Source organism: Centruroides vittatus, unplaced genomic scaffold (assembly GCF_030686945.1).
Source record: "Centruroides vittatus isolate TY-2023 unplaced genomic scaffold, ASM3068694v2 contig_152, whole genome shotgun sequence".
In the NCBI taxonomy this organism is placed as follows: domain Eukaryota; kingdom Metazoa; phylum Arthropoda; class Arachnida; order Scorpiones; family Buthidae; genus Centruroides; species Centruroides vittatus.
The window spans coordinates 141,398-167,313 of record NW_027120940.1 but is presented as its reverse complement, the minus strand read 5'-3'; the positions used below and the strand labels follow the sequence as shown (position 1 = coordinate 167,313).

Genomic DNA, 25,916 nt, shown 5'->3' with positions numbered 1-25,916 from the left:
TTGTCTTTGCTTGTTATTTATTTACTTATATACCTATTTATTTATTTACTTCATCTGTTCATTTATTATATTTTAACCTGTTCTATTGAATAGTTGATGCTTGACTGCTATTCGACTGATGGCTGGTTTGCTATGACATTGTTTCTATATTTTGTTTTACTTTAGATTGCTGCTTTTCTCAGTTTTGGACTTTAATGTTTGTGTTTTTCTCTTTTGCAGCTGGAGCAGAGAGGCAAATACAGTGGTGCCTTTAGTGGAAGAGAACTCAGATTCTGAGTAAAACTTGCTTTAATTTAAAGCTTATAATTTGTTCATTCAGGCCCACTTTAGCTGAATGAGCTTCAACTGAAATTAAGTTTAACTAGAGTTGCAAACTATGTTTTAAATCAAACTTGGCCTTAAATTTAAATTTAAATATAATTTAAATTAAAATTAATTTAAAATAATCTAAAATAATTTCAAATAATTTTAAATAAATCTAAAATCAAATTGAACTAAAGTTTAAATTAAATTCAGTTCGAGATTAAACTAAAGTTCAATTTAAAAATCAAATTGAAATTGAAATGAACAAATTTTACAATTGAATATTAAAAGGATTACAAATTATAAATTATAAAATTGCAAATATAAAATCACAGTTTTGAATCTAACTTTAATTTAAAATAGTAATTTAAAATAATAATATATTATAAAATAGGATTATAAGATTAGGATTATAGGAGCTACTGAGTATTTAAAAACACAGGCATTTACTAGGTAGACATGCTCCTTACCTATCATACCTAATCTACCTCTCCACCCTCTCCTCCAGCTTGGCCATCTTCTCCTTCAAAAGCCAGGAGGTCATCGGGGTCCTCAGGTTGGGGTCCAGCTGCTTGTATTCTTCTTTGTACTGCCGGTCTTTCAATATGCCCACGTCCGAAGATCTCAACTTGTAATGCATTACCTGTGATTCCGGCTGCGTATTTGTAGGGCGATTTCTTTGTTAGCAGAAGTTGGTGGAGTAAATGGCAACTTCTAAAGATGTTGTTGCCTTCGCCCAGGTTTGCTATTTCCTCCACCATGAAGAGATCGGTGACAATTCGGAGAGTCTCCTCCACCTCCAACCTCATGTTGATGCTGTTCCTTTAGCTCGCAGACTGCCTGGTTACCGTGGCCTCATAATTGGTGACGCAGATTTTACCTAGGACTGGTACCATATCGTCAAATCTTGAGTATGTACAAATAAAAGGGGGTGTGTAAATGTTAGTGACAAGAGTGGTAAATTCAGTGAAATGACGGATCAATTCACTCTGACTTCTGCGTACTAATTCGGCTCTTTTTTCCGTTCCGATTGGGGCTAGGCCCAGTTGATAGAGGAACCTATTTACTACTTTAAAGCCATTGCGGCTATTTACCCCCAATTTTCTGATTCAGTAATAAGAATTGAATATTATGTCAGAAGCCGCAATTTGTTGCTGGAAGAGGCTTGCTTCCTGACCTTCTAGTCCAGCAATTAGTAATCTGGCTTCTTCTACTGCCGTCTTCACGATGGGATCCTGTATGTTGGCAGCAACATCAACAAATGTTGGATCGACTTTCTGCGACTGGTAAGCGATGGCTGTCGACAGCAATAAAAATCCTTTGTTGTTAAAATTGCGGTCTTCTTCCCCTGGGTAACGGATCGCTTGTTGGTGGTGAGTTGCTTGTCTGCGATCGAAGGGCACTCTACTTAAGTAATCTTGATTCGGGTTTTGAATCCATTCCACGAAGTCGTCTATGTAGGCGGGTCTAGGTCTTCTTATATTTCCGCCTGCTGCGAGTCGTTCTGCCCGCTGTTCTCTCATGATTGTTAACATACGGACCAGGGTTGTCAACACAGCTTGTCCCACTCTTAATTCGGCAGTGGTATGGCCCGCGATTGCAAAAAACTCTGCATGATTCAATTCGGGCTGTAGGTTGTTTCTGAATAATTGAACTGCATGTCTGTAAATTCTCAATGATTCTTCTGTGCCTGGTTGACCATGGGTAAAGTTTTCGTAGATTCTATCCAATGGCTCCATTATTTCGTTTGTCATGGCATTTAGAGCAGCTGTGAAAAACTCCCGGCTATGAAGCCATAACATACCTGCCATCGGAGCAGCGTTCCCTGACGCGTCGTTGAAAAACTGTCCTAAAATTGCGGGTTTTTCCCGATATGTTCTCCCTTTCATCCTCTGCACGAACGGACCGCCTCTGGGGACCGTCATCAGTAAACATGGATAAAAAGTTATTAGATCAACAGCTCCGTGTCTCAACAGCTCTGTGTCTGCGAGCTTTTCTGACAGCTTCTTCGTAGCTGTGGACAGGAGAATCACGATCTACCATGTTGTACCAGTTTCCCAGATATTCACACAATTTAAAGAAAAGGAGTGTTAAGGTGAGGATCTTGCTGGTTTGGAGATTCGGGTGGAGTGGGATTTGGTTCAATTTGGAGTGATTTGAGTCGAATTGGACTGCCTTTAAAAAGAGATGATACTATTATTTCTCTATATATATATAGTTAGCTGATTTTGTATTCTCTATATAATGTTTTCCAAGGTGGCAGCCTGTGTTTCTTCGAGGTTGCTATCCCTTTCCTATAGACATTTGTATCAAAGAAGAAGAGAGCTATCCGTCTTTTAGCTACGGACTTGGCTCTATGAGAAGTGGAAAGAAGAGAAAGCATGTGGTCGAAGTGTGAAGAAAAGTGAGATAGGAAAGTGTGAAATAAGGCATGGGGAGCACCATGGGCGCCGCATCGCATTTATTAAGTAAGTAAAACAGAGTTTACAAAATAGGTATTTACAGTAAGTTACAATAATTTCTTGACAATAATGAAGTAAGTACAAAACATTTTACAGTGAATTAAGACAATATAAAACAATAATAATAATAGTACAAAAATAAAACAAGAATAACAGATTAGTAGGTGAAAATTAACAATAATAGTAAATAAAGCTATATACAAGATTTACATGATGAGGTACATGCTGTTGGCTGTAAGCACAGCTTGCGAAATACAGAACAAAAGTGGAACACAATACAGTCGCATTATGCGCACGGTGAGATGGCTGTAAACACAGCCGGCGAAAGGTAAGTTATTACGTGGTGAGTTCTAAGTGTCCGAAACAGTTTGGTAATTGTTACTCAAGACTTTTGTGCTGTGAATAAAGTTTTTAAGACTATTCCAGGCTTGCTTGTTGCTGTAGATGTCCTCCTGACTAGGGGGCCAGTTGAGTTTGTTGTTGAGGCAGGTCCCTATGAACGGGAGCCTTTCTTGGTCAAAGTTGGTGCAGTCGTAAATCAGGTGGGTGCTGTCACCCTCACTGATGTTATCGCAATTGCATGTGTTGGTGTCTTGTTTTCCAAAGCGACAAAGGTAGGAGGCAAAGTTGCTGTGGCCGGTCAAGAGCTGTGAGGTCTCGGCGTCCGGAGTATAGTGTCTGGTCTTGTAGCGAAGGTCGATTGTTGGTATGAATCTATGAGTCATTCTACCTGTATCAGCGGAGTCCCAATCCCGCTGCCATTGGTTAATATTTAAAATGCTCAGTTTATTTTTTAACCATGTGTTGGGAAGTTTTGTGCAAGTTGGTTCACTCTCTAGGACACTTGCTCTCTTCGCCAACTTGTCAGCCAGTTCATTTCCTGGGTTCCCTTGGTGTCCCGGAATCCAGTGAAAACTGGTTTTCCTAATTTTTCCTAAGTCGTTTGCTATTGATATCAGATCAAGTGAAAGGCCGGTGTATCTTTTCTTATTCTTGAGAATTTTCAGTGTTGTCTGGCTATCGGTATGGAACTTTATATGGCCCTTGTATGTGTGGTAATTTTCCATTACATGCTTAATTGCCTTATAAATTGCCCACTGCTCCGCCTGTGTGTTAGTGCAGTGGGAGGCCATTTTTAGATACATTTGATATTTAGCTTTTTTTTTGACTATTCATGATTACAAAACCGGCACCCGTGCCCTCATCATTTTTAGATCCATCCGTGTAAATGTTCCATGTGTTAGGAGTGTTGCCATTATTATCAGGTTCCATGTTGACCACATATGTTTGGTTTTCGTGCTGGTGGCGTCTTCCTTTATTAGGTGTGACTGTGTTTTCCAGTCCGTATTTTTGGATGTCTTCCATGATGTTAAGAAGTTCCTTCGTGCTTTCGTTGTCTTCCTCATTGCCAGTTCTTCTTTTTGTTTGAATATTAACACCCTTTTCAAGGAGCCATTTATAGGCAATGCTCTTAGCCATGATATGGATTGGGGTGATCCCAGCTATGACAAGTAGGGCGTTAGTGGGTGCAGTGCGGGTATGATCTACATATCTGGATAGCATAGCGTCTTTGTATGGAGAGTAGTTGCCTTCTTGCATGGATGTTGTCCAGGGCTTCATATCAAATCGGGATGGCATACAAAAGAGCCGGTTCCAGAGCGGCTTTATAGATTATTTTCTTGTTTCTAAAATTTATGCCCCAATTTTTACCCGTTATCTATTTGAGGATATTTGCACGCTGAATGGATGTCTGGTATAGCCTTTTAATATGAGCTTGCCAGTTCAGCTTTTCATCAAAGATGATGCCAAGATATTTTAGCTCTTTGTCAACTTTTATTTTATTTTTTTCTGATATATATACATGGTTCCCTCTGCAATCTGCTACCTTTATTTTGTCTTGTGCAAACCAGTGCCCTGCATTTTTCGAAGTTGATCGGCAACTTATTATTTATACTCCATTTGTAAATAAGCTCAAGCTGTTTGTTTGTATTTTCTGCCAATTTATCACAGTTACGGTGTGCGACCATCAACAAGAGGTCGTCAGCAAATGCCTGGATAGTTGTCTCCTCTGAATTTGTGAAGGAATCTAAGAGGCTGTCAAAGACAAGGTTCCATAACCCGGGCCCGCACCTTGAGCCTTGTGGACATCCCCTGTTAATGTGCTTTTCGATGTTAATGCTGCCTTTTCTGAATACGACTCTTCTGTTAGTCAAATAGTTTTTGGTTATCTTATATATGTTCATTGGTGACTTGATATCTTTTAGCCGCTGTAGAACACTTGGCTACCAAAGGTGGTCAAATGCCTTTTTAAAGTCGATACTGACTAAAATCGCATGATTGTTACTCTTCCAGGCATTTTTAACATAATTTTTAACTTTTAAGGCAGCGTCAGTAGTTGACTTCCCTGGTCTGAAACCATATTGTTTAGAACTTTGATGGTTTCCCTGTTGAAGGGCCCAATTTATTCTCTCTATGATTAGCCCGTCCAAGACTTTTCCCATTACTGGGAGAAGACTTACGGGCCTATAATGGCCAGGTTTGGAAGGTTTCTCTTCTTTGGGAATGAGTTTAATATTTCCCACCTTCCATTCGTTGGGGATTAAGCCTGTCTGCAGGCAGCTATTGAATAGATGGACTAAGGAGATCGGGTTAGCTTTAAACACCTCTTTCACCATTTTGGGTGTAATGTTATCAATTCCTGGTGCTTTTTTATCGGATAGTGACATTACTGCTTGCTCAACTTCCCGGAATGAAAAAAGCCGGTCGTTGTTAGTTGTAGTATAATTCTCACAGTCCATGCGGATAGCTTTGTGTATCTGGGAGTCTTCATCAGGATTATCCATAGGGAAATGGTAGTCCATAATATCAGTAATATTTTGGTGAATATCGGGTAGGTTGTCATTATCAGGGAGCTCTGTTTGAATGATATCGGGAATGTCAATTTTAGGTCTTTTTTTATAAATCGTGTAGTAGGGAATTTCCCATGGACCTTTTTTATTCGACTTGGTACAAAACTCTCTCCAAGCCTTAGTCCTTGTTTTATTATTGAGCTTTTTATACTCCTTCAGTTTAGTTCTGTAGGTCTGTTGCAGTCTGGTTTTTTCCCCCTCGTTGCTTGTTCTTGATAACTTCCTGCGGACTTTGGAGATGCTGTCCTTCTGGATGGAGAGTTCAGCTGTCCACCAGCTAGTTTTCCTTAGTTTTGTGGTCTTCGTTTTAGTGGCCTGCTCCTTGGCCAAGGTAACAATGTCAGTGATAAATTTTGCATAGTCGTCGATATCCTTTTGGGTGTTGATATTAGGGAAGTTGTATGTCCTCCAGTGCTGGTTAAAGCTTTCCCGGAAGATATCCCAATTCATATACGTACCGTAGTAATTAGTTTGCTGATTAGTGATTGTGACGTCTGATATTTGGGTTAAAATATACCTGTGGTCGCTGGCAGATGGTATGAGCATTGTTTCACAGTCAGCAATGCGGTGGCCCAAGTCTGTCGAGACCAAGCAGACGTCCGTCCAACCCTCCGCATGGGGGGTGTGGAAGGTGGGATGGGTAGTCATATTTGCTGACATAAGGTCATTCGCATCCATGAAGTCAGCCACCAGCCTTCCCCTTTTGTCTTCTTTGTTATGGAACCAGATCGCCGATTTGACGTTCAGGTCCCCAGCGATAATTACACTGCTGGTGTCAATTTCACGAGTAATATTTGGAAGCTCGTTGATGCAGTTATCGGCGTCTTCATCTGGCGTGAAATACACGCTTATTAAATAAATAGGTCGTTCCTGGTGTATAACTGCAGTGCATATTTTAGTGGAGCAGAGATTCGGAATGAGTGCGATGTTTAGATTATCGTTACAAACAATAATTCCACACTTCGGTCTTGAGTCACAGTGGCCAGGAAGCTTTCCTATAGACATTTGACTAAAGATGTTAGAGGGCTGACTGTTTTGGTACAGTCTTATGCCCTGTTAGAAAAGGAAAGAAGAGAAAGCTTGAGTTGAGAAGTGTGAATAAAAAGGGAGATAGGATAGGGTGAATTTAGGCATGAGATCAGAGAGCATCCGCATCGCATTTATTGATAAAATACAAAGAGATAAGATACAAAGATTAAATTTACAAAATTGGTGAAAATACAGTAAGATACAAAAATAGGAAAGTAAAAATATTTACAATACGGTCAGTTCTGATCGCTGTTACATAGTATATGCGTTACATGTTGATTGAATATAAAACAATTAATACAGTATTAACAAGAAATTCAGTGCACAGAATAAGTGCAAGTTTATAATGATGACAAAATATATAAGTAAAGAAATAAATTGACATAAAATAGATAAAGTAAGTAATGTGGATACATTAATATGGAAGCATGGCTATAAAAATTGGTGTTTACATCTATATATTATATACAGCTGTGAGTACTGTAGTACCCACTAGGGGATTACATAGTGATAAGCAGTAGTAGCCACAGGCTGCAGTAATAAGACTTTTACAGCAAATAGTAAACATGAGACAAGACAATTTCTCGTGGTACAGAGATAAATAAGGTGTTAATTTAGCCGTCATCATCTTCCGTGGAGTCTTCTCTGATGGAGTCTTCTTCTTCAGTGATGTCTTTATCAGTGGTGTCTTCATCGGTTTGATCTTGGTGTGGATCGGCTACTTGAAGATGATTATAGTCGGAGTCACTATGCTGTGGTTCATCTGCGATGTGCTCTTTGAGAGCATTGGTTTTTGTGAGAAAGTTCGTAAAAATGTCCCACAGTTCTTTGTTTTGGAAGATGGTTGTCGGGTTGGGTGGCCAGCTGGTGTTATCTATCAAGTATTTTTGCTGGAGCTTAGCTCGTTGATTGTCGTAGGTTGGGCAGGTGAATGCAAAGTGTATTGCATCGCCCGTTGTATTAGGAGCACAGGCACAATTGTCAGTCTTTTATTTTAAACCTGTAAAGGTATGCAGGAAAGTTGCCATGGCCGGTGGGAATCTAGCTGGTATATTTATTAGGCACATAGTGTTTGGCAGTATTTCTGATGTCTGTGGTGGGGATAAAGAGGAAGCAATTTCTTCCTGTATCGGCATTTTCCCAATCCTTCTGCCAGGCAGTGTTAATGATTTTAGCAATTTGCTTTTTCAGCGTGTTCTGGGGGAGACTGGTGAAAGATGGTTGAGTATTCGAATTGGCTCCCAATTTGGCTAACTTATCAGCTGTCTCGTTCCCATCGATGCCAGTATGGGCCGGTACCCATGCGAAGTGAAGGTTTTCTCTTTTTCCCAGTGCCTTGGCCATGTTCTGCACATTGTTCGTCAGTACCGTAGGGTGACTATTATTATTTAAGCAGTGTAATGCCATCCTGCTGTCCGTGAAGATATATATACTACCCTTAAAGATATCAAGATTGTTGTTAATGTGGTGGAGAGCCTTAAGAATTGCCCACATCTCCGCTTGGGCGTTTGAGCAGTGTGATGCAAGCTTAAGGTAGCATTGATAGGTGGTTCTGTTGTTCCTGTTTCGGATGGTGAAACCTGCTCCCGTGCCATTATCGTTATTGGAGCCGTCAGTAAAAATTTTCCATTTTGCATTTTGATTCTTGTTTTTTCCGATGTCCCAGTGGATGGTGAAGTTCGGATCGTCTGCCGGATGTTGTGAGTATTCGTTTTTATTAAGTTTTCGGTTGATGCCGTAGTTATTTTCGTTTATGTTTATCAGGGTGTTGTTTAAGATTATTTCCAGATTAATTTCGTCCTTTTCTAATAATTTTTTGTCTATTTGATGGTTTTTAGAGGTGAGGTACCAGTACCAAATGGTCTGTTTAGCTTGGAGGTAGATGGGTTGAATGTTAGCCATGACCTGAAGGGCGTTAGTAGGGGCCGTGTTGTATGCCCTGTTTATCTTAATCAAGAATTTTCTCTGGATTGAGGTCATTTTCCGCCTCATGTGGATATTGTTTAGGGCCTTGTGCCACACCTGAATGGCATAGAGAAGGGCTGGCTCGATTGCCGCCCTGTATATAAGTTTCATATTGATGTAATTGATGCCCAGGTTTTTGCGGTAATCCAGTTTATGAGGTTCACCTTTTTTTCCATGTGCTGGCAGATGTTTCGAACATGCGTGTGCCAGTTTAATTTGTCGTCGATGTGAATTCCCAAGTATTTAATTTCCTGATGTATTTTGATTTTTGTTCCTCCGATAAAAATTCTAGGTGGTCTTTGGAGTCTGGTTCTTTTATTTTTTCTTGTACACACCATGCCCACAGTCTTGTCGTGGTTAATGGGGAGCTTGTTGTTTTTGCTCCAGTTATATATTTGATTTAAGTAGTCGTTGGCCAGCTCTTCCAACCTATCCACGTTGTGGTGAGACACCATAAGTAGAAGGTCATCAGCGAAGGCCTGTAGGTTCATGTGGTCGTTCGGTGTGATGGTGTTTAGAAGGTCGTCGAACACTAGGTTCCACAGACCAGGGCCGCTCCTCGAGCCCTGCGGGCAACCCCTGTCTGTATCCATATTGATGGTAAAACTGTTGCTGGTGTATGTTATACTCCTTTTATTTAAGTACTCTTTTGTAAGCTGGTAGATGTTGTTGGAACAGCCAGTATCACAGAGACGTTTGAGAACGCTCGGCCACCACAAGTGGTCGAAAGCCCTGTGGTAGTCGATGCTCACAAGAATGGTGTGCTGGTTTTTATTCCAGGCGTTTTGAATAACTTCTTTGGTTTTAAGAGCTGCGTCGATAGTGGAGTTCCCTGGGCGAAAGCCGAATTGGTTTCTATTTTGTTGATTAGTAGAAATTAAATACCAGTTGATGCGGTCTATCAATAGCCCGTCCAGCAGTTTACCCATCGTGGGTAGAAGACTAATTGGACAATAACTCTCTGCGCCCTTTGGATTGGTAGTTTTTGGGATTAATTTAATATCTTTTATTTTCCAGTTATTTGGGAAGAATCCGGTGATTAAGCAGGTGTTTAATAGGTGGACGCAGGCTATAGGTACTTCCTTGAATGCTTCCTTAAGCATTTCCGCAGTGATACCATCAACTGCTGGAGACTTTTTATTAGCCATGCTGTTGAGGGCTCTTCCTATTTCTTTAAATGTAAACAATTTGTCGTTGGCAACATCAGTAGCTTTTTTAATATTATTTTTTATTTGTTTATGGTGATCAGTTTTGTTTTCATGGTTGTCTTTCGGAAAATGGTAAATAAGGATTTTCTTAATATTGTCTTCTATATCAATGTTGTCAGTGTTGCTATTATCGTTATCAGGGTCAATGATATCAGGCAGGAAGGAGTGTTTCTGTTTTTTTAGTACCAGATAGTAAGGTAAATCCCAGGGTCCCTTCTTGTTGGAATCGGAGCAAAACTTTTTCCAAGAGTTTGTTCTCGCTTTGTTTATATTCCTTTTGTAATCTTTCAGAGCTTCTTTGTACTGATTCCTATAATGGTTCTTGTCATTGATATTTTTAGCTCTCGTAAATTTTTTCCTCAGTTTGTTTACCTGTTTTTTCATCTGACTCAAAGAGTTATCTTACCAGTGAGTCTTTTTTGGTGGCAATTTTTTATATCGTAAGGCTTTCTTCCCTGCTTGATTTAATGCGTTCGTAAAGTAGTTGGCATAATTATCCATGTCTTTGTGGTTGCTGATTGGTGGAAAGGTATATTTGCGCCAGATACTTGTGAATTCCTCTCTAAAGGCCGTCCAGTTGGTTTGTTTAATTTGGAAGGAGTCCAGATTGTCATTTCCCGTTGAGTCATTATGCTGGATTTGAGTTAAGATGAATCTATGGTCGCTGGCAGATGGGCAAAGTAGAGTTTCGCAGTTGTCGATTAAGTGGGAGAGGTTATCAGTGACTACACAAATGTCAGTCCAGCCCTTAGAGTAGGGGGTGTAAAAGGTGGGGTGTGTTGTCATGTTAGTAGATATCAAATTGAACTCGCTCATAACATCAGAAATCATCCTCCCCCTTTTATCCTCTTTTTCATGGAACCATATGGGAGACTTACCGTTGAGGTCCCCCATCACCATGAGTTTCTTGTTGCTAATTTTCCTGATAGTGTTAGAGAGTTCTTTTATGCATTCTTCGTCGTTATCTTTGGGAGAAAAGTAGGCACTGATTATAACAATCGGATCGTCGATCTGTAAGATTGCAGTAGTTATTTTATCAGAAGATAGGTGTGGAATTTTAGCTATGTCTAATTTGGGATTGCAGCATATGATACCACTTTTGGGTCTAGTTTTCTCGTTGCTCGTCAAAACGTTCCATCTGCCGAAACGGACAATGCTGCTGTTAATGTGATAAGGCTCCTGAATGCAGATGATATCAATGTTGTTCTCGTTAGCTGTCTGTATGAGTTGGGAGCATGCTGCCTTGCTCCTTTGAGTATTGATTTGCAGAATGTTGATGGTGCTTTTAGTCTGGTTTTGATGAGTAGCAGTTGACGTCTTAGTGTGTTGAGTAGAGGTGTTACAGGCCATAATCGGTTCTTTTTATCGCTGTCTCTTTTAGTTTTCTTGTAATTGGGCAGCTTGGGTGAAGTGCTCCATGGTTTGTTGGCTGTTTCTTTGAGTTTGGCTGTTCTTTGTTGCTGGAGTGACAGTTAATGCAGCATGGTGGCTCATTCAGGCGGTCGCATTCCGAGAACTTGTGATTTTTTCCGCAGTGGGTGCAGTGTTGTTCCTTATCACAACTTTTAGCGATATGTCCCACTCCACAGCAGCGGTAACACCTGGTTAGTGGGACGAAATCGTCCACCCTGATGGTGGCCCAGTTAATGGACAAGTATTTTCACGAATAAGTGTGCTTCGAATGTTCGGCGAAGACAGAAACAACTATGTGCCTACAATTCTCTATGTGTTTTCCCCTTGTGATAACCGTGCTTATTCTACAGTTGTTTTCGAATTCTTCTTTGGTAGTGTTTCCCCATACATCGTTTTGATTGTAAATATATTGTATTATATTTTCATCTGGGACCGACTGCGGTACGTTCAAAAGTATCACTCGAGGTCTTCTCCCCTCAGAGCGTTTACAAGTTATTTTCTCCCGTAGGGATTCTATTTCCTTTATTGCTTTCTCTAGCGTCTCGCTTTGAATTCTGTCTTCTACCCTGATGCAAATACCATTATCCTTTACCTCTCTCACTGCTTTAATTTTAATCTTCAGTTTGTGAGGTTCTATTTTTTTCTGTAGTTCCTCTGTTACTTGTTGCATATTAGTTTCAGGCTCCTCGTTTTCTTGTTTTTTTTGGGTAAACTAAGACAGCGTGAGATCCACCAGTGCCTTCGGAGTTTATTTTTTGGTTCAAAGATTTCTGGATATTTTTGGTAGTAATGCTAGGTTTTATGTTGCGTTTAATAATGTCACTGTAAGTCGGGTGTTGAGCAACTTGTTGAACTTGTTGGACCACTTGTTGGTTACTGTTCGTGTTTCTTATCTCCTTAAGAATGCCGTGCATTTCACTCAGAAACCCAAACATTTTCGTTACACTTTCTCTAATTTTTATTTTTTCTGTTAGCTTAACATTGTTATTCGTGTGCTCTGGGCAGAGCTCCAGAACAACCCCCAGAAGCTTATTAGCTTCTGTTAAAAGATTACTTTCAATAGTTTTTGGTTTCGCTGATTTTTCTTGTCTAGTTTTTTTATTTGCGTTCTCTGACTCTTTGTCAAGAGATGTTAAGATGACCGACGGTTCCATAACACTTGATTAAGATTCACACAAAAATATAACGTGTTCTGGATAGAGTGATAGACCAACCAGGAGAGTGTAGTTTTGATGTACAGAGTAAAAGTGCCAAGTGGCAGCAAAACTCTGGCTAGGGAGACAGAGTCTGACCGAGCCAGAGGGGAAAAGACTGGTTGGGTGTAATACGAGGAGCTGGGTACTCACCACTGTAGATTCTTCGAGAAAGGATGAGCCTTTGTAATCCCAAGGAGCATAAGTTGCCGGGTCTAGGGAATTCAATGAGAAGTGGGTGTGGCACTTTCCTGGGCTAAAAAGTCGTCAAAAGCCGTGGGTGTGGATCAAAAAATGGTCGCAGGGTGAAATCCTTTAGTAGTCCTAAGGGAGTGGTTGAAGAGAGATTTGATCCAGGGTGCGAAGACGATGAGTCCAAGAGAAGCCGAAAGAATCCACAAAATGTGTGAGGACACCAGAAGCAGCGGAGATAGTCACCTATAAGGGTCCTGGCCAGACTGAGCTTACCAAGCAAAGCTTGGCCACAGGAACGCCAACCAGAAGGATGCTAAGTCAGGTAAACCTTACCTGGCTTTTCTGGCGGCAACAAGTGCTGACTCTGATACCAGTCAGCACGGGCAGTCGGGGAGGCGTGGGGGGGACCAGTCTGTTTTTTAGTGGGTCTCCTCCAGTAAACCAAAAGCAGATGAGGGTGTCCACCAGACACAACACAGATGGCACAAGTAAACACAACACCTAACGCAGAACTATGACGTAATCCACTGGGTAACACTTTGAACACACAACTATGACATAAGTGTTACCCAGTAAATTACCGTGGATTAAGCCCTGGTTACACTATGCGATTTCCAGCCGCGCAGGCGACCGCAACTGCAACAAGCGTGAGTCGCGCGGGTCTTCTCGTGGTCACACATTGTTCGTTGACGTTGCAACTCGGAACACCTGACCCTATAATAAACCAATAAAATTACAGCAGCTTGTTTTTATCTACTTTCGTGAGTTTACCGACATTTTTGCGTTCTACTTCAGAGTATTTACGGAATTTTAGCTACTTTTCTTATTAAAATAGCAAGCAGTTCCTTTTCTGGAATGAATAAAAGAAAAAAGGCGCTAATTTTGTTAGAGCTGGCGAGAATATACGAAGAGAAAAATAAGAAAAAAACGTTTATGCTGGGTTAAAACTTGACGAAATGAAAATCAACGGGCTAAACAATCGTGCTTTCACCAGTTGATGAATGAATTAAGGCTTTCGGATGCCGTAGGTTATAGGGGATATATCCGTATGAATACCAATACTTATATATAATTTAGGCGAAACGTTTCGTAGTTTGGCATATCAATTTAGAGTGGCCCATAATTCGATATCAGTCATTATCCCAGAAGTTTTGGATGCTATTTATCAATCTTATAAAAGTGAATATTTGAGGGTAAGTGTTGTTTAGAGGAAAGCTTGAATGATTTAATTCATTTATAATCGATATATTTTTTCTTTTATATAAGCATTTATTTTATTCAATTGTATATTATTAAAAGTAATCAAACTTTTTAAAATAAATCTAACAAATAACTTTTATAAATTCAGATTTGATTTATATCAAATATAGCATTTAAATGTACTGAAACTGAGTTAATACAAACGTTATAATCAAGATATGTTGACAAATATATAACACAAAGTATGACGTGGCACAAAGACGTTTTCTGATTGGATGCGCGTTTGCAACCGTCGCCAGTAGAACAAACTTTTTGTTTCTAGTTGTGGTTGCAGTCGCGCCGGTTTTCGAGGGGGGATTACCAATTAACGGGAACAGCCGTCGCGGTTGCAGTCGCCCGCGCGGCTGGAAGTCGCATAGTGTGACCAGGGCTTTAGACACAACACAAACACAAACACCGTATCCAGTTGGAATCCAAAATGGAGGTTACAGGAAGCACAACAACAACCTCGGACGAGGAGGCCAAGATGGCTGGCACAAAAACCACCTAGCTATCCTATTTAAACTCAGCTAAAAAGTTAGGCTTAGCAAGACTAAGCCTAACACCCTACCTAGGCCTAACTTAGCCCTAACCTACTATACTAAAGTATTGGAGGAGGACCGCTAGCCCTAAAACTAGGCTTAACTAACAAAAACAGCTAAAACTAAAGTACAGAGCAGAGAAACACAGGTTTTGCCTCTATGAAATGAAAAGCTGGCTGCCTACCGAAAAAACCAAGGATTTTAAACAACTGTTTTATGAGACAAGAGGGGTTACAAAAAGATATATATCAATATTTTATTTGGTCTGGGATGGTTGTTTGTTATACCCCGTTCGCACCGAGCATTTCAATCTAGATTGTGACCAAGGTCAGCGACTATGCCTTGGTGCGAACACCCTCAACTGTTTCAATTTCGACTGAAACGACGTTCAATCGCGATTGACTGGAGAGAGTTCTTGAAACTAGATCCAGTCATAAGAGAGATCCCCCACAATCCCACGCGCGTGAGAAAATACAACATGGCTACAGAACATGTGTCGGGCTATCGGCAAAGAAATAAAAAAGATGTTTGGAGAGACGATGACATCTGTCTATTATTAGATATATGGCAAGATAAAGTATTTATTTCTAATCAAAACTTCCATTTTGTGTGTTGGTGTTTGTGACTTACCGAGTAGTTATGCCAGTTTTATCATCGCTTATAATAGCCGGGTTATTCTCAAGCGAATTACCTGTGCGAACGGCACGACGTTTGAATAGCGACAGTCACAATCCAGATTGTAGGTAAATCGAGATCGAAGTTAGTCGAGGATTGTGTGCGAACGTAGTATTTCTGTTGTTATGGCATGATTGTTGAGCTCCTTTTTGTTGTCTACTAGTGGGTTTGGCTGCTTTTTGTTTGCTGCTGCTGGGTGCGCTGTTTGGGTTTTGCTGCTGTGCTGTGCTTTGTGTTTTATATTGCCTTGTTTCATTTTGCTCATCTTGTTTTACTTATCCATTTGTTTACTTATTTTGTTTCTCTTTAATTTAATTTAGTTAATTTCATTTTATTTTACTTTATTAATCTTTTGCTCACTTCTACAAACATTCTGCTTGGCCCTGTTCTGTTAACCTATATTTTAAAACTTATTTTAATTTAAAAACAAAATAAGATAAAATAAATCTTAAATTTAAATCAAAAACTCAGCTTAATGTTTAAGATTAACTTGGAATGTGTTTTGAATTGTGTTTAATCAGGTTGGACCTTGTCTGATGCACTTTATTTTAATTTACTTTTATTTAGTTTACTTCACTTTGTTTGTTCAGGTTCCTGTTTGTTTGTTCGGTTTTGTTTACGGTTTTCATTTTCTCCTTTTGTGTTGCTTGCTTGTTCGTTTTATTTTATTTTATTTTATTTATTTTATTTTGTTTTATTTTGTTTGACCCTATTTTATTCTCCGCACTTACCCACTTTGCTTGTTTGCTTTATCTTATCTTATTGTAACATATCTTACTTTATTTTATTTTATTTTATCTTATTTTATTTGTTCTGTCTTACTTGGTTTGTCTTGTCTTATTTATCTTATTTTGTCTTGTTTTATTTCATCTTATTTATTTTGATTTGCTTTGTTTATTTTATTTTATTCTATTTTATTTTATCTAATTTTATTGTACTTTAGTTCTCTGTTTATTGCATTTTATTTCAAACAAATAATTTAATTATTTGTTTTATACCGACTTATTTGTTTGTTTATCTGTTTATTTCTGTCATGGTTTAACTTTCTTGGCCTGTTTCGGTTTTGTGTGTAATTGTATTAATATGCTCATGTTTGATTGTTTCACCTTTCCTTTTGTTATTTGACCTTAAACTTTTATATATATATATATATTTTTATTGTTCTTTTTGTATATATATTTATATTATCTATTCTGTGTTTACTGAAATTTGCTAGGGAGGTGCCTGCTTCATATTTGTTGTGCTATGCTGTTCCTCTTCTCTGTCTTTCTCCTGGATCGGGTGGCTTTGTCCTTTTTGAGGTTTAGAGATTTGTGGGCATCGTTGGCTTGGTTTTGTTTCAAGCTGTCACTGTTGTCTGTTTTCTGAGGGTTCTTGTGCTTCTGGTTTGGGGCACATTGGGAGAGGTGGATGAGTTGAAATTTTGAACATTTGATCAGGAGCTCAGATTCTGAGCAAAAGTAGCTTTAATTTAAAGCTTATATTTTATTTATTTAAACCTACTTGGGCTAATTGAAACTTAAATTTGAGTTGAACAACTTTCAGGATTCTAACTTTAGTTTAATTTAGAATTAGGTTTACATCTGATTTTAACTCAAATTTTAAATGAAAATGTTGTTTGATTAAACTTAAAATCTGGGTTTTTAAATTGAATAAAATTAAAGAGACTTGACTTTAATGGCCAAGTGATAATTAAAAGGTTAAAAGTTACAGATTTTAAAACTGTATATAAAATTACAACGTTATATTATAACTTTGACTTAAACTACAATAATAATAATACAATAAAACATTATAAAATTTTAAAATTGGGGTATTAGGAGCCACTGTTTAATATAAACACAGGCATTTACTGAATGAGTGTACTCCTATTAATCCACCTCTCCGCCTTCTCCTTCAGCCTGGTTCTCCTCTCCCTCAAGATCTTCTGGCCGAGGCTCGACTGCTTGGGCCCTTTTTTGCATGCCTGGCCCCCGATGTGTCCACGTCCATAAATTTCAACCTGTAGAGCATTGCCTGCGATGCCGGCCGCGTACTCGTACGGGGATTTCTTTGTAAGTAAGAGTTGATGAAGCAGGTGACAGCTTCTAAAGATGTTATTGCCCTCACCGAGATTCGCTATCTCCTCTACCATAAAGAGATCAGTGACAATTCGGAGTGTTTCTTCAACCTCCAACCTCATGTTGATACTATTCTGCCAACTTGCGGATTGTCTAGTCACTGTAGCCTTATAGTTTGTGACGCAAATGCTGCCCAAAACAGGCACCATATCGTCAAATCTCGAGTACGTGCATATGAAAGGGGGCGTGTAAATGTTTGTGACAAGAGTTGTAAATTCGGTGAAATGGCGGATCAACTCGCTCTGGCTCCTACGTACTAATTCGGCTTTTTTTTCCGTTCCAATAGGAGCGAGGCCCAGTTGGTACAAGAATTTGTTCACAACCTTGAAGCCGTTGCGGCTGTTTACTCCAAGCTTTCTAATTCAATAATAGGAATTGAATATTATATCAGCAGCCGCAATTTGCTGCTGAAAGAGGCTTGCTTCTTGGCCCTCTAAACCAGCAATAAGGAGCCTGGCCTCTTCGACTGCAGTCCTGACGATTGGATCCTGTATACCCACGGCTACATCTACAAAAGCCGGGTCCACTTTTTGTGACTGGTAAGCGATGGCTGTCGATAATAGTAAGAATCCTTTATTGTTGAAATTTCGATCTTCTTCACCTGGGTAGCGGATGGCTTGTTGGTGGTGCGTTGCTTGTCTACGATCAAACGGCACTTTAACCCTTGTTTCTCTGGGGAGAAATAAGCACTAATTATGAAAATAGGTTCTTTTTGGTGCAAAACAGCAGTTGTCACTCTTTCGCTGCTTAGGTGTGGGATCAATGCTAGGTCGAGTTCATGGTTGCACTGGATGATTCCACTTTTTGGTGTTTTGTTCTTCACTCCTGTTAAAACTCTCCATGTTCCAAATCTTACTATTGTGTCTTGTATGGTGTAAGGCTCTTGTATGCATATAATATCTATGTTTTTGTCGTTTGCTACTTTAATTAATTGAGAACGAGCAGCTTTACCCCACTGAGTATTTATTTGTAACAGCTGTAACAGATTGTCAGAATGGGTATTTATGCTATAATCTTCTTGACTATTATTATTACTTGAGTTAATACTATTGTTATTATTATAGGCCATAATCTATTTTGTTAATTGTTTGTTCCTTTATTTTTTGCAGTGACGGACAGATGTTACTCATAGCGTTGTGGTTCGTTTCTTTTTTTATGTTCTGGAAGATCCTGATTATATTTATGGCAGTTAATACAAGTTGGGGATGTATGTTTCTTGTCGCATTCTTTAAACTTATGTTGTAGCGTGCAGTGGCTGCAGGTTTGGCTTTCTTTACAGTCCTTAGCTAAGTGTGAGTAACCACAACATTTATAGCATCTTGTAATTGCCAAAAAATCATCCACGTACACATTCGTCCATTGCATTGCTAAGTGCCTTGTAGATATCAGGCTATTTATTATTCTTGGTGTCACCATCAGGACAACGTGTCGACAATTTTCTTTTGCATTGCCCTTCCTAAGAGTCGTGCTAATTTTTGTTGAGTTTTTAATTTCTTCAGTTTCTATGTTTTCCCATATCGGGTTTTGTCTTGTCATTACCTGAACTATTTCCTCATCTTTTATTGCGTTAGGCACATTGATCAATATAACTCGAGGTTTCCTTCCTTCTGATGTTTTACATTGGATTTTGTTCTTTATGTCTGGAAGGGCTTCAATTGCCTCTTTTAATTTCTCGCCGTCACTTTCGCTTCCCACCCTGATACAGACTCCCTCAGCTCTTATTTTCCTGATTGTCTTAACCTTTATTTGCAGCTGTTGCGGTTTTATTTGTTCCTTTATGCTTTTTGTAATTTCCTCCATGTCTGGGAGTTTTCCTTCGGCGTCAGGCTTAGGGTAAAGGAGAACCGCCTGGCTTTCCCCTGTTCCCTCGTTGCTTACTTTCTGTACGATGGAGCGTTGGATCTTTTTCGTTGTAATACTGGGCTTGACATTATTTTTTAAAATTTCACTATATGTTGGTTTTCCTGGGGTGAGATGTGTCGTTTCCTTGTTAGATTCTTGGTTGTTTCTAGTTTCCAATAAGATTCCATGAATCTTGTGGAGGTGCCCAAGTAACTTCGTTGAGCATTGCCTAATTTCGGCCCTCTGGGTAATTTTAATTGTAGAGTTTGTGTGCTCTGGGCATAAATCTAGGATTCTGCCCAAAAGCCAATTTGCTTCGCTTAACAATTTGTTTTCAATATTTGCTTTTTTCCCTTGTTGAGGAGCTTGCTTTTGTGTATTTTCCACAATACCCTCTGGTTCTTCCAGGGGTGTGATCAAAATCCTAGGCTCCAGAACGCTATTTGCCATTAGAGCTAATTCAAGTGTAAATGTGTGTACCTAGCCCAAGAAACAAAACCCGAAGCTGAAGGGATGAATGGTAAAGTTGAACCTTTGTTCCAAAAATTCTGCCCTGTCAAGTAACCTACTTAGCAGAGCAGAAGGAAAAGATAGATAAGTCTAAGAATTAAACCTAATTACTTAAACTAATTACAAGCTATACACTGAAGGTAACAGGCTGGCCAGGTTGCTGATTTGAGTTCAATTCGCACAAAAAGTCAGAAAAATCACTATCCAAGCAAGCAGCTGTGACGTCACGACGAACAAGGTCCGTTAAAGTCCGTTATAACCGTTGTAACTGTTAAGTTCAACGATCGTTGCCAAGGAAACGGCTTGCTTCGTTAAGTGAAGAAAAGTTGAAAAATTTAAAATTGCCAAATCTCAGAAACTAATTGTCCTAGAACCGTGAAATTTGGTAGAATTGAGGGTTCTATGGTTTTTCCTTGACCAAAACCTTCAAATTCGTCGGATGGCAACCGGGCGGCCCGATGGAGCCCGCCGAACCCGAGCGAAAAAAGTCAAATAACTAAAAAACTAGTGGGCCAAATTGCCCAAAATTTTCAGAAAGTACTTACAGTCTAGTTGTCTATAAGGATCTGCATCCAATTTGTCGGTCACGGGCTCTGCTGGCCGACACGGCGGGCCGAAAATTTCCGATATTTAAGTGGTCGCCCAAAATTTTTGGGTGGGCCAAAAATCGAAAACGTGGTGTCGTTCGATTCGTCTTCTCGTTCCGGTCCCGATGATATAATCCGTTTGATTCTAGCCCGAGTAGTTCTCCTAAAAACTCGATTCGATCAGGAGCACAAAAAACCACTGTTCACTGTTTGACTGCTGCAGACAGAATCCATTTTTATAGACATGCCTACCAACAGAGAATGAAAACCCGGGAGCACTCAGAGGTATTGCCCGGGTGTGAAAGGGGATAGAAAAGTTGAAGACTAGTGGTAGAAGGAGAAGGGGAAAGAAAGCGAGAAAAGACAGGGGATGAAAGGGAAGTCTCAAGAGCGCTTGCATCGGAACTTTATTAACAGAAAACAAATACATAAATAGAAATACAACAAAACATTGAAAACACAGACGCGTATACAAAATCGCAACTACTTGTTGCGAGTTACAGAATAAGTAAGGGTAGAATGACCCAATATAAACCTCTTCGAAAATTGGAGAGTTACAACGTGTAACACGAAGAGAAATAATGCCGTACATATTTCAAAACCGACAATTGAGAGTAAAGAAGTTAAGCAATACATAAGTTACATGTTGAATACATCGCCGAGGTTTGTAGATCGTCAGAAAAGAACATATGTCGTAGCAACAGAGGAAGGCCACGACTTAGTGACTGTTACTACTGATGGTTAATACCCCAATGTTCAGTATAAAAGCATAAAGTTCTTTGAAGATCTTCCTGTTACTTACCAGGATATCTGGACGACAGGGCCAATTATGGCCCTCAGTAAGAACCGTAAGGAAAAGCTGCGTTCTTTGTTGGTCAAAAGTCTTACAATGAAATATGAGATGCAGGTTGTCTTGGTGTGAGGTATTATCGCACTCACAAGTAGGGGAGTCTCTATGGTGAAAGCGGTGCAGATACGTTAAAAGTTCCCGTGTCCTGTAAACAATTGGCTGGAAATGTGGTCGATTATAATGTACTTGTATTGTTGTCGTTGAAGAATGTCAGGGAACAGCTGGAAGGTAACCCGTCCCGTAGTGTCCTCTTCCCAGCTGCACTGCCATATTTGTGTAGAAGTGCAGTTGATAAGATGCTTAATCGCCTTCAATGGGAGACCGTGAAAGCATGGTTCCATTGTTCCCGTTGCTGCCTGTTTGGCGCCTACGTCGGCTTCCTTGTTTCCTATGTTTCCCATATGGGCACACACCCAACGGAACATAACAGTGCCTTGATTGTTGTTGATCTGTTGTATAATTTGACTACAAAGCTTACCATCCTTTGCCCCATTTGCAATGCTAAGGAGCGCAGATTTGCTATCAGCGTAAATAAAAACATGAGACCTAGATAAGCTCGCTGAAGTATTGATGTAACACAACGCCTTATAAATAGCAAGAAGCTCCGCTTGCATGATTGTGCAGTACTTCTCAAGCTTAAAGATAGATTTATGAATAATGTTCTGTTTGGTGCCATGCATATGGACAAAAGCAGCACCAACACCCTCGTTCATCTTAGAGCCATCTGTGTATATGGCGTGGCATGGGCCATGACTGTCACTATTCAGATTGAAGTCAATGTCGATCACAATCCCAGGATGACGGACTGGGGGAGTCACATTACATATGTCAGTATTTAAGTCAAGATGAAAGAGGTTGTCGACTTGCAGGTTTGGAAGATAACCTATTTGAGTGTATGTAAGAAGCTTCCTAAAATCCTTCTCAGACATGTCTAGGTTAGCCAGATACCAAAGAGCCCGGGTGGCTCTGACCTTTATGTGGATAGGTGTTATGTTCGACAGCACTTGCATAGCTGAAGTTGGAGTAGTCCGGTATGCCTTGGTGATGTTTAGGAGGTTAATCCTTTGCACTTTGAGTAACGACCTCTTTATATGCACTTTTTCTGCAGCGTGTCCCCATATAGGTGCCCCATAGAGCAATATTGGCTCTACAGCCTGCGTGTAGATCGTCTTCAAATGCGTACTGTTGAGGCCCCAAGTCTTGCGAGCGATGAAACCAAGAAGATTAGATAGCTTAGAAGCTCTACTACAAATATAGTCAATATGTTCGTTCCACTTTAGGCCCTGGTCTAAAACAATGCCCAAATACTTTAATTTGTGTGTATACGGAATGCGAACATTAGCTATCTTGACAGACGGTGGCTTTTTTAGTTGAGCGCCTTTGCTCATCATCATGCATGCAGATTTCCCTATATTAATCTCTAGTTTGTTAAACTTGCTCCATTTATACACTTCTTGAAGGACCTTGTTAGCTTCAGCCTGAAGTTTTTCGTTGTTTTTATCTGCAAGCATGACGAGCGTATCGTCAGCATATGCTTGGATACTGCATTTTGATTTGATATTGGGCATATTACGCTTAAGGAGACCATCATGCATTATAGCCCAAAGCCCCGGGCCAGAGCATGAACCCTGGGGACAGCCCCTATTCATTGGCTGAAGTAACGGTGTGTTAAGGTCGTAGATGCCCACTGTCCTGTCCCTCAGATAGTCTCTAAGCAGAAGGTAAAGATTCCTCAGACACGCAAATGTCTTCAATTGCTGAAAAAGCGCCGGCCACCATAGCGTGTTAAAGGCGTTCCGATAATCTATAGATATTAGCAGAACATGCTGGTTCTTCTTACATGCATTGCTAACGAACTGCATGGCACTGTGGAGTTCATGATTTGTGGATTTTTTGCGAATGAAACCAAATTGCTTACTATGAAGTAAGTTCTTACTATATAAATGAAAATTGATCCTGTTAATTAACATACGGTCTAAGACTTTGTTGAGGGAAGACAATAAGCTGATGGGACGAAAATCCGAAGCCATGACATATTTTTCCTTGCCCACTTTGGGGATGAATTTGACCGAAGCTTCCTTCCAAATTTTTGGAAAGTGAGATTGTAGTAAACACTTATTATAAGTAAAGTTGAAAGCAATTGGTATCACCCTATATGCCTCCTTTATCATGCGAGCTGTAATCATGTCTGTGCCAGGAGCTTTTTCGTTCTTTTGTGCGAATATCGCAGCTTCAACCTCTCTGAAGGTAAAAGGCTTGTCATCGTTAGTGTTAGGAGGAAGGGTGATGGACTGCCGTACCTCCCTTTGCTCCTCACTGTCATCATCCTGCTTGTCCGCTGGAAAATGTGTGTCTAATAAGTGTTGATAGGTCTCCTGTAGACTAGACGTGCTGACACCATCTGCTTTTTTTAGAGTTGCTGGGATGATCACTTGTTTCCTTGGTCTAATCACTATTCTGTAAGGATCGCTCCATGTAGTTTTATTTCCGATATCCGTACAATAGGTACGCCAGGCCATAGTTCTGGCTTTGTTTATGTTAGTTTTATAATCATTAAAGTACTTAAGGTACTTTCGTTTTTTTATCTCTTTAGTAGCATCATCTGTTGCTCGTCGGTAGCTCCTCAGATGCCTACGGACCTTCGATCTCTGAGCCTCCAACTCTGCGTTCCACCAAGGAGTATTGTTATGTCTGTACTGTTTAATGGTGGTAGACTCATTAAAAGCAGAAATAATTGAGTTTGTAAGATGCTCAGCTAAGAGTTCTGCATCTACATTCTCCGAGAAGGTGAAACGAGTGGGTCTAGCCCAATTTAAGCTGAAGTATTCGTGAAACTGCTTCCAGTTGGTACTCTTGTAGAAACCAATACCTCTATTCAAAGTATTGTCATTATGCTTGATAGATATTTTAATAAAACGATGATTACTTCCACCGTTCTCATCAATAGTATAACACTCATGTATAAGATGCTGAGCACTATCACTGGCTAAAACAAGATCGACCCAGCTTTCACCCCTTGTACAACTATATGTAGCAAGGGGGCTAGTGTTACAGGAAACCATTTGCTTAGCAAAGATAAAGTCGCAGACCTTATGTCCTCTATCATCGTTGATCGGACTGTGCCATATGGAAGACTTTGAATTAAAGTCCCCACAAATGACCCAGTGCTTACTACCTATTTTGACATCAATATCTTGCAGGTCGTCAAGGAGTTCCTCAATCTCCTGAAATGGGGAGCAATATACCGATGAAAGATAAATATCCTTATCTTGAAGAGAAAGAAGTACTGTTGTAACTAGTACCGTACTTAAGTCTGTGCAGAAATTAGCTTTTATATTGGAATTTCTAATTAGGATACCCGTTTTAATAGTTGTACAGAAATTCCTATGTGAAAAAACCTTCCACCCACCAAAACGCACAATTTGATCATCGATTAAGTAAGGCTCCTGTATGCACACCAGATCCGCTGCATGCTCGTCCACTATCTTTATAATCATGGTGGAGGCAGCCTTAGACCTCTGGGCATTGAAACTTAGCATAACTAAAGTATGACCTGAGCCAGATCTCTGTGAGTGAGAGCCTCCTTGTAAAGTGCCATGTTGATAATTGTAGAGCTGAGTGCGATTTCCGTTGAAATTAGATGCCATAATCAGTTTTTTGTACCGTTTGTGCTTTAATCCTCTGTAGGGTAGTGCATCGACCACTAAACGCATTGTGATTTGTTGGTGTCTTCCTGCTAGGTGGTTGGTTCCTGTTAAATTTATCACAGTTTATGTAGAAAGGTGGGTCATCCTTATGAGTACAGTCGACGTGTTTATGATTTTTTGTACAGTGACTACAGTGCACATCGTCCGTGCAATCCTTCGCTTGATGCCCAAAACCACAGCAGCGGTAACATCTAAGAACCGGGATGTAATCATCCACAGTGATGTTAGCCCAGGAGAGGGCCACGTGACGGTGCTTGATGATGAGTGCTCTTAGTTCTGGCGTAACAGCCAAAACTATATCACGGCAGTTTGGTTTTGCCTTACCCCTATTGATGATAGTACTGATGTGGCAGGATTTTTGAAATTCCTCCCATTTGATCCTGTTAAACATGTCGTTTTGTCTATACAGAGTATTAACAAGGATGCTTTCCTCAACAGAATTTGGCATGTGAAGCAGAATTAGCCTGGGCCTTCTTCCCTCAAAAGCAAAACACTTAATCTTATGTTTTATTTCAGGAATTTCCTGAATAGCTTCTTGTAACCTTGCACTTGCTTTGGTGTCCTGTACCCTAATACACAATCCATCTCCCTTCACTTTGCAAAAACCTTTCACACTGATGCCCAGTTCCTGAGGGCTAATCTCTCTCTTAATAGTATTAGCTATATCGTCTATATTGTAGTTCACTTTCGTAATAGGGTCCTCATCAGCCTTAGGATAAACCATTACTGCACAACTGCTGCCATTGCCCTCGTTGGCCAACTTATTCGAGAGGGATTTGGCTATGACTTTCGTGGTCTTACTAGCAGCTGGTGCTGCAGCTGCTATTTCCGCGTAAGACTTTGGTCTATTCACAAGTGGGGGTGGGGGCGATAAAACCACCCCCGCTCCTGAAGACTGTGTAAGCGTGGCCTGTACTGTGGCCGACCCACCCTCGGAATGCAATGCATTTCTACGCACTTTACACAGTATACCATATAGTTGGTGGAAGGCTGAAAAAATTAACCCTACCCTCTCTTTTAACTCCTTGCGTTCCTCAGATTTTAATCCAGACCTATAGGAGTCCGGCAAAAGATCCATCACGCGCCTCATCTGAATACTGGCCTTGCCAAGAATTCTCTGCTCTTCTGGAAGAGCATCAGGGTCAAGTGACAGACATTTCGAGATGT

General features: G+C 40.1%; 2 protein-coding genes across 2 annotated transcripts; both read right to left on the bottom strand.

Moving 5' to 3' along the window:
* Nucleotides 1-3,115: 3,115 nt before the first annotated feature.
* Nucleotides 3,116-3,898, bottom strand: LOC136968748 (uncharacterized). The gene has a single exon (XM_067262779.1). The coding sequence runs from the start codon at nt 3,896-3,898 to the stop codon at nt 3,116-3,118; it is 783 nt and encodes a 260-aa protein (XP_067118880.1).
* Nucleotides 3,899-10,278: 6,380 nt separating this feature from the next.
* LOC136968747 (uncharacterized) lies at nt 10,279-11,226 on the bottom strand. The gene has a single exon (XM_067262778.1). It carries the CDS (start codon nt 11,224-11,226, stop codon nt 10,279-10,281), a length of 948 nt encoding a protein of 315 aa, XP_067118879.1.
* Nucleotides 11,227-25,916: the final 14,690 nt, after the last annotated feature.

What these genes read in the sequence shown, in the direction of transcription:
- LOC136968747 (XM_067262778.1), bottom strand. Translation starts at nt 11,226, where the DNA reads ATGGCCTGTAACACCTCTACTCAACACACTAAGACGTCAACTGCTACT.
- LOC136968748 (XM_067262779.1), bottom strand. Translation starts at nt 3,898, where the DNA reads ATGGCCTCCCACTGCACTAACACACAGGCGGAGCAGTGGGCAATTTAT.